This window comes from Hippopotamus amphibius, chromosome 13, assembly GCF_030028045.1.
Source record: "Hippopotamus amphibius kiboko isolate mHipAmp2 chromosome 13, mHipAmp2.hap2, whole genome shotgun sequence".
Classification (NCBI taxonomy): Eukaryota; Metazoa; Chordata; class Mammalia; order Artiodactyla; family Hippopotamidae; genus Hippopotamus; species Hippopotamus amphibius.
In genome coordinates this window covers 101562744-101577940 of record NC_080198.1, presented here as the reverse complement: position 1 = coordinate 101577940, position 15197 = coordinate 101562744, and the positions used below count along the sequence as shown (strand labels likewise).

Below are 15197 nucleotides of genomic sequence, written 5' to 3'. Positions count from 1 at the left end.
TGAATTTGCTTTTGTAGTGATTTTAGGTTTTGGAATCCTAGTTTTCATAAAAAATACTTCTAATTTATGTCCCTTTGATTTCTGGTCCTAGTTGACTGTTTCATCCTTTTAGTCCTAAATGATCATAAGATTAATAAGATTGCATTCAAAAAATTGCTTGTTTTCTATTATAGTTGAAAGGCTTGTTTTTGTACTACATTGTGGTACTAATATATTGTAAAATGTAAGTGGCTTGTTCTTTTCAAGGGACAGTGTCCTTAACAAGGGTCATTAGCCAAAATTTTCAAAAAATTGGACGTTAGTTTACTTTCTAGAGGGTGTTTTGAAGTTTTATATTTTTAAATTAAACATTATAGAGAAGCATTTTGAGGATTCATTGTTTAAATTGCCTTCATCTGTGCGTTTGTAGTCAACTTGAAAATGAAGCTCCAGGGAATAATTGATCAAAGCCAGACCTCTCGGGGTTTGCAGTGAAGCTTTTAGCGGTAATGAATCACGAGCTGTCTGATAGAAACCTTCAGGGTTAGAGGTGGCAAACGGTGGACAGTAGGCAGGAGTTGGAAATCCAAGTGTAGAAGTCCAAATCCTCGTGCACTTCCGATTAACCTGGAGACTGATAGCTGAGTCTAGCATGTCTGAACTTGTCTGCAGTTGATTCTAGGGAATCTAGGCCTCATGTGACGTAGTCTGTCACGTGTGATGTTTGTGAGGCTGCCCGATGTGAAAATCTGAGTAAAAAGCAAGGAAATTCTTGTTTCTTCTGTTGTGACTTCAGTTGTGGTGAAGCCTGGGGACCAGCTTCTTAGTCCAGAAAGAAGGACAAACACCCCAAAGACCGCCAGAGAGGACGAAGTGGATTCAAACACACAGAGTACGTCTTACCTAGTGTCTTTTGGGGGCTTGAAATTCATTCACAGAAGAGGCCTTTAAAGTGGTCAGTGTGGACACGTGAAAGCTGCCTTCACTCGGCTGCGTCCTGGTGTTTGTCCCTGAGTCCGGGACCGTGGGATGCGCTGCCTTGCATGTCCCACTGGCCAGCACTCTCTGCCGTCCGGCTCTCTGCTGGGTGTCGTGCTCACGGGAGGGCCTCCTTACCTCTCCATCCTCTCGCTCACTGCCCCGCGCCCCGCCTCTGCTCCCACCCTGCACTTGCTGCTTCTGTGTCTAAAGAGAAACAGGGACGCCTCAGACTCTGAGCTCCTTGTGGGCAGGGCATCCATTTTCCTTCTCTGTGTTCTCACTGTTGTAAGTGATCAGTAAATGTTTGTTGAGTAGTGAATGAATAAATAAAAATACAAAGAAACTTAAAGTTAATGGAGGTACCACGTGAATATTAGGTAACCTGAGTGTCTGTTTCAGCCATCTATTTTGGAGGACTTTGAAATGAAAATTCCTCCTCTCCCTACAGAAAAAAAAAAATCCACATCTCACTCAAAATCTATTCCAGACTTAGTTTTTCATATACTTTATCCGGATTCAGGTATTTTACTCTGAAAATGGTGGCAAGGCAGGTTGGGAGGAAAGCTTCTTGTCCAAGTGACTCCTTGTCACCAGGGGCCTCCAGGCTCTTTCCCCAGAGGGTCCGGTGGGAACGCCAGCCTATAGCCTGTGCCGCAAAGGTGGGAGGCAGATGCCCCACTTGGTGGTTCTCAGCTGTCTTTTTTAAGGAGTACTCTTACTTGGAATGTCAAAATCTTATCCGTGCTCCATTGGCTTAAGAAACATGCCTTTTTAATAGCAGGTACATAAATGCTGTGTGTCTTTTTTGCCAGCTTTCGTGCAGCCCCAGTAGCGACAGAGTGTACCCATCGCTGGTGTTAAGTTTGGGATTTTTCCTCTTGTTACCCACTCAGGGTTTTACAGTTGCCCAGCATCCAGAAGCGGTGGTGCTCCGTTCACAGCCGAGCCCTTCTCTGAGCCTCTGTCTCGAGACTCTGGTTCCGCCAGCCCTGAGTCTGTGCCTTAGCGATTCCTCGCTGACACCCGAGCACCACGCAGACACTCCCCTCCTGCTCGGCCACCTTCTAGCTGTGTGGTCTTAGCGAGTTACTGCCCTGTGCTTCTGCATTGCGGGTAGGAATAGTAACTTACCTGGTGGGCTGCCGTAGGATTAAGTAAATTAGTGCACATAAAGCAGCTGTGACACATGCCAGGCTTGCTGAAAGTGCTCAGGGAATGCCACCATATTTTAGTTGTAATTTGAATTTCCGTTCCTTGACAGCAGTTGCATGTGGCTGAGTCAGAGCAGGCACACCCTACTGGCTAGAGTGTGTGTAGTTTGGGCTAACACACTTGTGCTCATTCTCCATGGCCCTGAATATTTAGGCTGGTTAATCTCATCCTGGCCAGAGGAAGAAGCTTGCTTTCTTTACCACCTCAATAGGATGGTACCTCTTGGAGATGGTCCCGTAAATTGTATTAAAGCTACCCTTGTTTCTCTTAGTTCGGGGCTCGAGTCCTTAAGTCCAACAGTCATTCCTTCTCTCCATGAGGAGGTTGCCTAGACTGTCGACCCTCGTGGCCGTGGGTAACCTCCATCCACAACCCTGAACACATATCACCTCAGCATGTACTCTGCGCCAGGCTCAGAGGTGCAGTGGCTCTTAAACCCTCAGGACGCAGGGTTTTCCTCAGCATTCCGCCTCAGGACTTCTCGGGTAGGGCTCAGCAGCCCATCAGAATCCCTCCACCAGCCACCAAAACCCCTGATCTTGGGGAAACCCTGAACCAAGGACTACAGTGTGGGTCTCCTCAGGCCAGCCGGCGGGGGGAGGCAGGGGGAGGTGGCGGACACAGGGTCCTGGGAGAGGCCTGGGGAGAAAGTCAAGCCCTGGGGAGGGGCTGCACCCTCCTTCTGGCTGTCAGCCGGCTGCACATGCAGGGTGGGCGGGAGGCTGGGACCAGGTTCCAGGTGGTGGTACCAGCCCTGGCAGACGTGGAGAGGATTGCTTGTTGAGGTGGATATGAAGGAGGTGAGATCTGTAGGCCTTCAGCGACCCCCTAGAGTCTAGGGGGCTCCACATTTCTGGCACGTGTGGCCAGCGCTGGGGTTGTGCCTCCTACCCTACGAGGGTGGGAAGGTCAGGGGAGGGGTGGCGGGGTTGGGGTGTGTGTTGACAAAACAGCCCCCTCTTAGCCGCTGTGTCTGTTTAGACCCTCAGTATGTCACTGCAGCCTGTGGGATGGTGGCCGAGATGGTGGAGGCACTGCCATCGGTGCTGGCCTTGGGCCACAGGGGCAACAGCAGCACGCCCGCCTTCCTCACGCCGGTGCTCAGGAACATCGTGGTCAGCCTGGCCCGCCTGCCCCTGGTCAACAGCTACACGCGCGTCCCGCCCCTGGTGAGTCCGGCCCTCCCTTTGCACAGGGGCCCCAGAGCGCGGAGCTGGGTCTCGACGGCTCAGGTGCCCCGGGCACTGGCCCGCGCGCTCTCCTCGTGTGCAGCCGTGACGCTGGTCTGGTCTCCGCAGGCCCGTGGGGCTCGGTTGTTAGTAGAAGTGCTCTGAAGTGAGGTGAGGCATCACATGACGAGATACGGTTTTTTCTCCCACGATGCTGGACGTGATTCTGAGTTCCTCAGACTCGCCTGTTTAACAGGAGAGCAGATAGTACACCTCCTGAGGGAGTGTTCACCTTTAAGCAGCCCCCTCGGGGGGCACGGGGGTCTCGGCACAGTCGCAGCTCAGTTGCTCCCGTGAGCTGACCTTGGAGCAGGTTCAGGTGGGCATCATTAATGGGACCAGGCTCCCCGTAACAGAGACAGCCTTGGTGAGCAGGGTGCGGCCTGCGCCACTGCCCTCACACCTGCTGAGGGGACTGATGGGGCGATGGGCTGGCCCCCCACGGGGAGGCGGCAGGTGAAGGTGGGCCTGGACCCAGGGGCAGGCGCTTGTCAGTGCCTGGAAAGGGCGCGTGCCTGTGGTGGGGCGCAGCCTCTGTGCGTGTGAGGTTCCGCAGTGGGTGCGACCCTGAGGGTGCAGCGGGCTTTGCTGTGGGAGGTGAAGATGCCACTCTGGGGCTCATTCTGAGGAGAAGCCCAGTGCTGTGCTGTCCCGAGGTGGCGACAGAACAGGGAGTTGTGGGCGCAGGTGAAGCCTGGGGCGGGTGGCGAGGTGGGGGCGCGGGGAGCCGGGGAGCCGTGCTTGGGCTGGCGCCGCAGGTGTTGAGACGGCTTATCTCGGATGGAGGTGGGGAGCGGGTACAGGAGGGCACAGTCCAGGGGTCGCAATGTCTGGCTCGGACGGGGAAGAGCCGCACAGACCACGCACCATAGGTGAAACTCCACGAGCAAGGGCTCTAGCCTGCGCAGCTGCACCAGCCTCCCTTGGGACGTGCAGGAGGGTTTGGGGAGTAAGTGAGAGGCTTAGACAGTGTCTCCCAGAGGCCGTGAGGCGCTGCAGCTGCCGGGCCGTCTGGCTGCCTCCTCGAGGTGCACACAGATGGCTTCAGGGATCCAGCGCGAGTTCTGGACAGCGGCCTGTGTCCTCTGACCTCCGAGGGGATCAGCTTGGCCAGCTGGGGGCTGGGCTCCTGCTGCTGGAGCAGCCTCGGCCCCTGCGGTGTGTGTGGAAGCGTGGACGACAAAGCTGGGCTGGGCAGAGTGTACAGGCAGGCAGCGCAGCTCTTTTTTGTGCCTGCCCGCCAGTAAATATGTCACCGTGTGGCCAAGCCTCGCGTGCTGCCTGCCAGCCTCTGAGGGCTGGGGCAGCGGGCCTCAACCTCGGAGCCCCCGTGCAGGCCGTCCTGGGGCGGGTCTGGGAGCACCCACGGCAGCGGTGCCCAGGGCCCTCCCTCCACCGTGTCTGCGCTCAGGAGGCAACAGCCTCGCCAGGGAGCTACCTTGGTAAGGCATGTGTCCTGGTTTCCTTGCAGTCCGGCCACCCTGACTTGACTCAGGAGACTGTCTCTCTCCACCCTCTCAGGTGTGGAAGCTCGGATGGTCACCCAAACCAGGAGGGGATTTTGGCACGGCGTTCCCCGAGATCCCTGTGGAGTTCCTCCAGGAGAAGGAAGTCTTCAAAGAGTTCATCTACCGCATCAATACTCTAGGTACCGAGGTAGTCCGGTCTCCGCGCTGGCGGTTCTGTGTGGTAACACGCCTGCCTGGCGCCAGGGCCTCAGGAGTGGGATCCGTCTTGCCCTTTTTTCCACAAAGGAGTTAAGGCACAGCGTCATTGTGAATACGTTCTGTAACATTCACAGAAGCGTCACGGTGAAAAATTGGATTCAAGTTTGTGTATGTGTGAGTTTAACCCCAAATTTTTGTGTGGTGGGCTCGTTTCGGGTCAGGGGGGTGCCCTGGTAGTTGACAGTGCTAGGCCAGATTCAGCCTGTGTGTAGCAGCTAAGCTGAAGGGCCAGGGATCCCCTCTCAGGGCTTCCTGTGTGGTCACTGGTGCCTCTTCTTGGATGCAGGACCACTAGCCTGGGCGAGATGGAGCCAGAGGTCAGGTGGGGTTGAGGGAAGCAGGCTTTGGGTGGTCCGCAGTGGGCTTTGCGTAGCGCGTGGCAGGGTGTTAGCCTCTGCGGCTGCAGGTTTGTCACCCACAAACGTGGGCATCATGCCTGTTTCACAGAATTGCTGCAAATTTAGAAACTGACAGAGAGGCACCTACCACACGGTGTCTCAGTAAACCGTAGCATTGCTGGTTCTCCCATCGGGATGCCTCTTTGCTGTCTGCAGCGTAGTGTAAGCTTGTGGCTGGAGGTATGATCTGGTGCGTGGGGGGCTTGTAATCAGGAGCCCCGCCCTGCAGGGTGTTTCTCAGCACAGCTGTCTGGTGATTCTGGCCCAGGCACCCGACTGCAGGTGGGGCCCGCCCCGCGTCTAGGGGCCCCTCCTCTCACGCCCCTGCAGAGGCTGTGCTTACTCTGGTCCCGGAAGGTTCAGGTGGCAGATGCTTTATCACCTCTGCTTTTCCCTAAGTCAGGCAACGCTGTCCCAAGTGAACCCTGAGCAGCAGCCTGAGGCCGGCTACCTCTTTTCTTCTTTCTTTCTTCTACCATTGCTCGGAGGTCTCCTGGCCTCGCCCCGGCCTGAGGCCTTTGTCTCCTTTGTCTGTCCGAGGCTTTCTCATGTTTGAGTTGTCAGTCACACCTGCAGGACCCCAGGTAGCTCTACAGTCTTTTCCGAGTTTTGCCTTTGCTGTTTTCTTCTGTGTAAGTCATCATACGCGTCTGTCTGCCTCTGACCTCACTGTTTCAGTCTGTCTGTATGTCTAATCCGTATCCGAGTCAGTTGGTCTGTCTGTCTCCGTGCAGGTTACCAGGTACATCCTGAAGTTCGATGCTTTGGTTTTCCTGTCCTAGACACCCCATTCTCATCACTTGTAGCCCTAATACCAGTGACGTGGCCACCGCCAACTCCAAGGTCACGGGTGGGAACGTTAGTGCAGCCCTTGAAACTGCCGTGCATCAAACAGCGCCCTGAGCGCAGCTTGTGATGACGATGCTTGAGGGTGGCCGGTCAGAGGGGCCTCCCCGAGGGCCTTGAGTGCACCCCCCCCACCCCCCCAGTCCCCGCCCCGGCCCCGCGACTAAATTACATTGTTTTCTGACCTCCTGTTCTTGACGGGGTCAGAGGAACCATTGCTGTAACTTTTTAAACAAGCCGTACTGAGGTAGAATTCACACGGCACACCTTCACCTGCTCACAGATGCGGGTCTGTGGTCTGGGGTGTACACTCGGAGTTTGCACCCACCCGCCCAGTCCGGTGGTTTGATTTCTTTTTTTTTTTTTTTTTTTTTTTTATTATTATTATTATTTTATTTTATTTTTTTTGGGGGGTACACCAGATTCAATCAACTGTTTTTACACACATATCCCCATATTCCCTCCCTTCCTTGACGCCCCCCCCTCGGTGGTTTGATTTCTGGAGGACTGTCTATCCAACCCTCTGGTGAGCAGGGCAGAAGCGGCTCTGACCCCGTTTGAGTGTAGCCTGCCCGTATGTCCCTTTACTTCGCTGTGTCTACAGAGCAGGGATCCAGAGGGCGTCTCTCACCTGGGCGGGCAAGAGCCGGAGGGCCCAGCTGCCACATCACATCGGAAAGTCTGAGCAGCAGGGGACCCTCTTTCTCAGGTGACATTTGCCTTTTTAGGGTGGACCAGCCGTACCCAGTTTGAGGAAACATGGGCCACCCTCCTCGGTGTCCTGGTGACCCAGCCCCTCGTGATGGAGCAGGAGGAGAGCCCACCAGAAGTAAGGCTGCGTGCGGATGCCTGTGTCCATGGCTGGTGCACAGGCAGTCGTGGCAGCTCACGAGTCGTTCGTGAGGGGCAGCAAGCTCCTATTTTTCTGTCTTATCGGAGTTTTAAAAGGGGGGCCAGAGCGTATCCTGACTGGTCTTCCAGAGCAGGAACGAGTGTCCCCAAGGTCTGGGTCCCCTAAAACCACAGTGGGAGCACGTTTACCACAGCACACTGCTCTTTCAGAGTCAGTGGGGTTATGTCCTTTCTTGAAAATATTTCTAAGCTCCGTTTCTCAATATTCAGGTACAGCGTGTAGCAACATTTCATCAAAATGAAAAGGCACGTTATAAAGGCCACACATACATACCTGTGTTTATTTCTCTTAACTGTTTTACAAAAATTTTATCAGGCTTTTTGGAGTGTTAATGCATATTATGTTACTTTAATATTAACTAAAAAAAACATGTTCTGATAAAGCAAAGCCTGAAATATTAAAAGTCATGAGATACGGGTTCTTCTGATAGAAGGTGTGGCATGAACTTCCAGAAATAGCAGTTCAAGGAACATATACATCAGAAGTCATCCGGATTCTCCCTCACAGGTGTGGAGCTAACAGGTTGTCATATGCAGAGTCCTCAAAATCAGTAAGGAAATTTAAGGACAATTTCTTAAAAAGTAATTCATATTTGGCGGTTTGTGCCTATAGGAGACCTTGCTTTGAAAAGCAGCCATTTGCCCATCAGGTTCATCTCAAATCACAGATGTGTGGGTTTTGGTGAACTCAGGCAGACGAAACAGGACCCTGGCCTGGAGGGCACATCCCTCTGTCGCTCTGGGGGGCCCTGGCTGCGTGGCCAGACAGCCACGGCCCGTGGCTCCTGCCTGCAGGTGGGGCAGCAGTGGTTGCCGGTGTCGTGACTTGGTGACGTGTGGGCTCTCCTTCCAGGAAGACACAGAAAGGACCCAGATCCACGTGCTGGCCGTGCAGGCCATCACCTCCCTGGTGCTGAGTGCAATGACCGTGCCCGTGGCCGGCAACCCAGCTGTGAGCTGCCTGGAACAGCAGCCCCGGAACAAGCCCCTGAAAGCTCTCGACACCAGGTTCGCCCAAGAAGCCGTGTGTCTCCAGGGCACGGCTGTGGTGGGAGTGGGGAGGCGTCCGGGTGTCCTTTCCTTTGTTGCCAAAATTAAAGACGAAACAGCATGCAGGGGGCGCACGTGTGAAAGTGGCTTGGTGTCTGAGGCCTGACGACACGGGCACGCAGCGTTCAGGGCGGATTCCAGTGCAGCTAATAGGACACGTGTGCAGGGCCCACGGGTGGGAACCACCCACAGAGGCTGTGGGGACGGGGCTCGGAGGTGCCTGTGTTTCCTTGAGGCAAAGCTGGGGAAAGCCTGGTGGTCTTTACTTTTAAGAGCTGGAGGAACCAGCTGTTCTGTAACCCTCGTTCTGAACTTTAGGTTTGGGAGGAAGTTGAGCATCATCAGAGGAATCGTAGAGCAGGAAATCCAAGCAATGGTTTCAAAGAGAGAGAACGTTGCCACCCATCATTTGTACCAGGCGTGGGACCCCGTCCCTTCTCTGTCTCCAGCGACGACAGGTACCTGTGGGGAGAGGGCCGGGCATCCCTGGGGCTTACAGGGAGGATGGGTTGAGTGGGGGTGTCAGCCCACACCCTGGGCCAGTGGGCAGTCCTGGCACTGAGGCAGTGTCCCGGGAGGGCCCATCCGCCAAAGCTGTTGTCTGGGCTCCTGGAGGGCTGCAGGCTGGGTGGTCCGAGGCTACTGTCTTCAGCTTTTGCAGCTCAGCCCATAACGGGTTCCCGTTCAGAGTCTGAAGCTGGTTTGTTACAGAGAAGAGGTGATAATTCAGCATCACCCCACTGGTTCTGCCGGCTTAACAGGCTATGAAGGGACTGAACCCCCCCGTGTCCCTGGCGGCCGTGCGGGGCGGCACTCACACGCCCTTTGCTCCGCAGGTGCCCTCATCAGCCACGACAAGCTCCTGCTACAGGTCAACCCCGAGCGGGAGCTGGGGAACACCAGCTACAAGCTCGGCCAGGTCAGTCCCCAGCCTCATCCAGCGCGAGGCCCTGACGGGCACGTGAGGACAGGGGAGCCTGTCTGGGTTCTCAAGTTCCTCCCCACCCACCCTCTCCAGAATAGGCACTCTTCTGCATTTGTGGGCGATTTTGTTAAACAAGTAATTCAGAAAAAGGGGGTCTACAGATGACTACCTGTGAGAGGACAACTTTTGAAAAGAGATCCCACGTTTTGGTTCCATTTTGTGCCAGCACTTCACCCAGATGTCCCTTAGGAGCGAATGTGTCCTTTCTCAGGGTCTCTTTCCTTCCCCTTCCTCAGCTGCTCCCGTGCATGGGCCTGACCGCCCCTGATTTCATCGGGTCTTTAGTCCTGAAGGCGGAGAGCTCCAGCCCCTGCACCCCTGTGGGTCTGAACCAGCCCTGCTGAGTGGTGGGGGCTGCTCGCCTCCGGCCCTGAGTGTCGGCCCCCCGTCTTGTGTCCCTGCAGGTGTCCATCCACTCCGTGTGGCTGGGGAACAGCATCACGCCGCTGAGAGAGGAGGAGTGGGACGAGGAGGAGGAGGAGGAGGCCGAGGCCCCTGTGCCGTCATCCCCGCCCACATCTCCAGTCAACTCCAGGTCCCTGTCTGCCTTCTGTGTTCAGGCTGTTGGAGAGCTCTGACGAGGCACTTGACCTTTGGGGGGGTGCCTCTGGGAATGAACCTCTTATCTCTGTTTGGGGAAATTGCAGGAAACACCGGGCTGGGGTCGACATCCACTCCTGTTCGCAGTTCCTGCTCGAGTTGTACAGTCGCTGGATCCTGCCGTCAAGCTCTGCCAGGAGGACCCCCGTCATCCTGATTAGCGAGGTGGTGAGGTCGGTGAGTGTGCCTCCCCACCCTGCGCGTGTGGCACGCTCACACAGGCCCACACCGCCCGGGGCCACGGGCACCTGTGAGGGGACGTGCGCACACAGCTGGAGGACACAGTGCTTCCCGAGCCAGCGCAGGAGTGGCATCCACGGTCCAGTCCCTGGCCGTCAACACGCGTCCTTCCGGTGGGAGTGTCGTGGGGACGGCACGTGGCCGGGAGATCTAAAGGCTCACCGTTCTTGTCCACGCCTTTTCCTCGGGGGCCTGGGACAGACGGTCCCCGGCCGCCAGCCTCCCTGGAAGCACCAATTTAGAGCAGTTGTCCTCCCACTGTTGGCCCGGGGATTCCTTTACATCCTTGCAATTGGTGGGGACCCCAAGGACAGTACTGTGGGTGACACCCACCAGTGCGTGCAGTGTGGGAAGTCACATCTGAGAAGCTCTAGACTAGTTACGTATTCAGTGGCAGCTTCTCTGCGTCGCCCGGCTTAGCCACCGTCCGGTTACTGGAACCATCACGTTACCTGTGCAGCACAGGGCTTTTATTTTTACCTAAAGCTGTCTCTTTTTGGTAGTGACTAACTTGTTTTCAAGTCTGTTTTTCTCAATACTTCTTTAAAGGTTTCTAAATTGTTTCATGTCTGGTCAAGCTGAGATTTTTAAGAACCTCATTTTTAATTTGTTAATGTAAGTTACAAATTCATTTTTTCAGAAACAGCAAACTGTAAGCACAGCTAAAGAATGCTTTTAAAAAGGTATCCATTTAAAAATAATGATGACAGTATCTATTTTAAAATGAAGTTTTAAAGTTAGTTATCGTCACTTTTGCAAATTTCTTTATTGTTTGGCTCATTAGAAGTCACCTGGAGGGCCTCCCCGGCAGTGCCGCAGTAGGACGCCACGCTTCCACTGCAGGGGGCACAGGTTCAGTCCCTGCTTGGGGAACTGCGGTCCCACACGCTGCATGGCACAGCCCCCCCCCCCCCCCCCCCCCAAAAGTCTGCTGGATTCTCGTATGTCCTCCGCATTCGGTCTGTTAATATCAAGTAATTTCTAGAAAACACCACTGTACAGTTGGGAGAACACAGGAGAGAAAGGCAAGTAGGGTTTTAGCGTTTGTAGGAAAATAGTTTTGACCTCATGACCCTGAGAGGCTCGCCTAAGAACTGCTCTTCTTGACGATCGATTTGCTGAGTCCTGCTGGCTGAGTTGGTTCAGCTCGCCTGGGGCCTCTGAGGAAGGGCCAACCCCAGCCTTCCCATGAGTTCCTAAAGAGCAAGGGCCTTCACACCTAATCAAAGTTTGTTTTTAGATGTCACGTGAAAAACTGAACATCTGGGGGGACCAAAAGAATCATTGCGAAAGCATTGATTTCTGAAACAATCACCCATTTCTGCATTCCGGGCCTTGGGGAGCTTCCCTGGTGGCGGGAGCGTGTCCCACATGCCCTCAGTGTGCGCATGCACAGGCACTGAGATGAACCCCAGGGACCACTTTTACTCCCTGGTGCAGGTTTACAGTGTTGTTCAGGTTTCCAGGTTCTTTTGATTTCTTTCCCTGGTCAGGGCCCCTGTGAAGTCCCCCTGGAGGTTAGAATACATGTCTCAGACTGAGTCACGTACTTCCCATAGCGTAACTCGCCCCTTCCTGTCCATATGTCCCATTTCCAGCTCCTGGTGGTCTCGGACTTGTTCACGGAGCGCAACCAGTTTGAGATGATGTACCTGACACTGACAGAGCTGCGGAGGCTGCACCCTTCGGAGGATGAGATTCTCCTCCAGTACCTGGTGCCCGCCACCTGCAAGGCAGCCGCCGTCCTGGGGATGGTGAGTGGGAGGTGGTGCGGGGCCCTGGCACACACTGCTGTGGAGTGTGTGGCGCTGGGCCAGCCTCGGTTGGGGCTTCTTTCCCCCTGGTTTCTTAGGTTGTCACAGCGCCGTCCCCAGAGGGGCTTGGCCGTGCCCGTGGTGGGGATGGGGCCCACTCCTGCATCATTGCCGCGGTCCGTGGTGCCCCCACTCCTCTTCATGGTGTGCCGCAGACCCCCTTGCTCCTGGTCCTCAGAGCCTCCTCCCAGGGCCATCTGTCTCAGTGACCATGCGTTTCTGCCCCGGGGCTGGATCCTGTGCTCTGTTCTGAGCCCAGGGGCCAGGGGGGTGCCTTCTCCTGAGCCTCCTAACTCTGCCTCTGGCTGACGGGACCCACCTTCTTCTGTGCCCACATCACCATGCAGTGTAGACACATGAAGCACTGACCGCGGGCCCTGCCGTTGCTTAGAGCATGTTAAAATAGCAGCTCTGCCGTTGGAGGAAAATAACTTGACTCCAGACTGCCCAGAACTGGCCTCTGTCTGCTCTTAGCCGGTCATCGTGCTGTTTCTCACTCACACGTCTCCTGGGATCCATGTCTGTGCTAGAGTAGAGGCTCATTCCCTGAACAGACATGGGGTGGCTGCCACATGCTGGGCATTTGGGACCGTCGGTGCGTGACGTGTGGTGTGGTGCCCGGCGCCACCCCCCCATGTCCCACACCCTGGGTACTGTCTGTCCTGGCTGTGCTGACTCTGCTGGCTCTTGGGGGACTCTCCCTCCTGCCCCACACACTCTCTGCACAGTCTGATGAGGGTGGGGCCACCGTGATCCCACCTAGGCTCGAGGATGCCGAGGCCGGGGTCACTGACTTGCTGCAGGTCACACAGGACGGGGCAGGGCTGGGGTGTGAGCTGGGCTCTGGGACCGTAACCCTGACCCTCACCTCCTTCCCGACTGTTGCCTGTTGAACGTGTCCCTCCGAGCCAAGGCCCAGAGCAGGTACCATCCATCCTGGGTGGCCTTCGGCCCTGGGGCCACCGTCCAGGAAACAGAAATGATGAGCCCCAGTGTTGGCCCCCCGGGTGTGGAGGGGGCGGTAGACGCGCTGGACTCGAGGGGGTCCTTTTGTCTTTGTGGGAGTTTCAGCTGCCGGGCTCTCTGTCCCGGTACCTGTGTTTGTGCTCTGGCCTAGATCCTGGGGCAGACGTGGTGCGGTCAGTAAGTGGAATGGGTAGTTGTCGTTCCTGAGAAGAGGCTCGGGCAGGGTGGCGCACCCAGACTTCAGGCCTGGCGTGAGGGCGGCGCACTTCCCCCTGGGAAACACTGTCTTTCTGCAGGCGCCTGCGCAGCGGCAGCGTGCTCTTCCTGTCTGGGGAAAGCTGCGCCTTCCAGTGGGTCCCAGTGGTGGTTGGTGGCCTTGGGTGTGGGCGGAAGGAGGAGTCCTCAGCCGTGTCACCTCTGCCGGGACCACAGGACAGACAGTCTGTGGCTTTTGCAGAGTGAGACGAGGCCCTTGGGCAGTGGTGGTCGCCTGTCCCTGGGCGGGGTGGTCTGTGAAAGGCGGTGGCCGCCACCTCTGCCTTGTGCAGGTGTCTTCTCCCCTGACAGAGAGCAGCCTGCAGCGCAGCGCATGGTGCTACGCGTCTGGGTTCCACCTCACTCCGTCCTGCTTAAGCTGCTCAGGGAAGCAGGCGGTTTGGGCACAAGTTAGTGTAGACTACTGCTGGGGGTCCCCGAGGCCACCCCAGGTTTCCAGCGGGAGGACACGCCCGACTCGGCGCACATTCCTCTCCTTGGCCCTGATCCATCACAGTGAAGGGAGAGGGCGGAGGGGGGTGAGGTCCAGAGAAAACGGGTGCCAGCTTCCAGAATCCCGTCCCGGGGAGTCTCATGGGCCCCGCTTCACCCCGCCAGTGACACGCTGTCTCCAGGGAAGCTCGTTGGAGACGCAGAGCTGGGCCTCTCGCTGGGGGCCAGCCCTGAGGGCCCCTCTGCCGGAGGCCCACCACACTGCAGCCCCCGGTGGGGGGGGTGGCGAGGGGTGTCGGCACCGACACAGCAGGGGAGGTGCAGGGAGCGCCCCACCACCACCCAGCCCCACACGCAGTCCTCGCAGAGGACCGTGTTCTGCACACTGCCCCACCGCAGCGTGACCCCGGGCACCGTGGGTCAGCCTGTGGCGTGTGCCGTGCCCACAGGACAAGGCCGTGGCTGAGCCCGTCAGCCGGCTGCTGGAGGGCACGCTCAGGAGCAGCCATCTGCCCAGCAAGCTCGGGGCCCTGCACGGCGTCCTCTACGTGCTGGAGTGCGACCTCCTGGACGACACCGCGAAGCAGCTCATCCCCGTCCTCAGCGACTACCTCCTGTCCAACCTCAGAGGCGTAGCTCAGTGAGTGGGGCAACCAGGGCCTCCCGCTGCTCCCTCCAGGGCTTCTGCCTGAGCAGAGGTGGGATCCATGACAAGTGGCGTTCCCTGTTTCAAAACGCATGTCAGACCCCGGCTGCGTGGCAGGCAGGGGTCCGCAGGAACCCACTGGGGACCCTTCTCACAGGGACAGTGGCTGAGGTCCCTGAGACAGGAGCACACCACGCGCTGCCAGGTGGGAGCGGCGGCCGTGCGCAGCTGAGCTTGGCCCTTGTCTCGTTTCCAGCTGCGTGAACGTCCACAGCCAGCAGCACGTGCTGGTGATGTGCGCCACGGCCTTCTACCTGATCGAGAACTACCCTCTGGACGTTGGGCCAGAGTTCTCGGCCTCCATCATACAGGTCAGCGGGCCTGGGCGTGGGCTCCGTGCTCTTGGACTTGTGCCGTGGGGCTGTTGGTGGTTTTCCTTTGGGCGAAGAAGCACGCGCGATGGGAGGCCGAAATTGGCTCGCTGACAGGAAGTCTTCCTGTCTCGTCCAGATGTGTGGGGTGATGCTGTCTGGAAGTGAGGAATCCACCCCATCCATCGTTTACCACTGTGTCCTGAGGGGCCTGGAGCGCCTCCTGCTCTCCGAGCAGCTCTCCCGGCTGGACACGGAGTCGTTGGTCAAGCTGAGCGTGGACAGGGTGAACGTGCACAGCCCACACCGCGCCATGGCGGCCCTGGGCCTGATGCTCACTTGTATGTATACAGGTGAGCAGGGGCCACCTGTGCCCGGCAGGTCAGTGCTGCCGAGCTCTGGGTGCAGACCACAGGCTCCTGCAAGTCCTCAGGGTCGCAGAGCTGTGCGGAGGTTGGAAGCCCACCTGGAAGCGGGTCTGCGGACCCTGGTGCCCTGTGTGGCTGGGTTGGACCCTGGGGTGCTGGGGGCTC

At 56.9% G+C, this 15197-nt stretch overlaps 1 protein-coding gene across 6 annotated transcripts in view; it reads left to right on the top strand.

Moving 5' to 3' along the window:
- Window positions 1-15197, top strand: part of HTT (huntingtin) — a 134138-nt gene that overhangs the window by 111888 nt on the left and 7053 nt on the right. For 5 of the 6 annotated variants that reach the window (XM_057706712.1, XM_057706711.1, XM_057706716.1 and 2 more), the window contains 13 exons: window positions 776-871; window positions 3154-3341; window positions 4923-5049; window positions 7101-7201; window positions 8138-8292; window positions 8653-8792; window positions 9171-9253; window positions 9724-9854; window positions 9967-10096; window positions 11758-11913; window positions 14097-14287; window positions 14550-14664; window positions 14804-15017. In XM_057706712.1, coding sequence (XP_057562695.1) covers window positions 776-871; window positions 3154-3341; window positions 4923-5049; window positions 7101-7201; window positions 8138-8292; window positions 8653-8792; window positions 9171-9253; window positions 9724-9854; window positions 9967-10096; window positions 11758-11913; window positions 14097-14287; window positions 14550-14664; window positions 14804-15017 — 1827 coding nt within the window. Of the gene's footprint in view, window positions 1-775; window positions 872-3153; window positions 3342-4922; window positions 5050-7100; window positions 7202-8137; window positions 8293-8652; window positions 8793-9170; window positions 9254-9723; window positions 9855-9966; window positions 10097-11757; window positions 11914-14096; window positions 14288-14549; window positions 14665-14803; window positions 15046-15197 lie in introns of all 6 variants that reach the window. The other variant, XM_057706717.1, reaches the window with a different exon arrangement.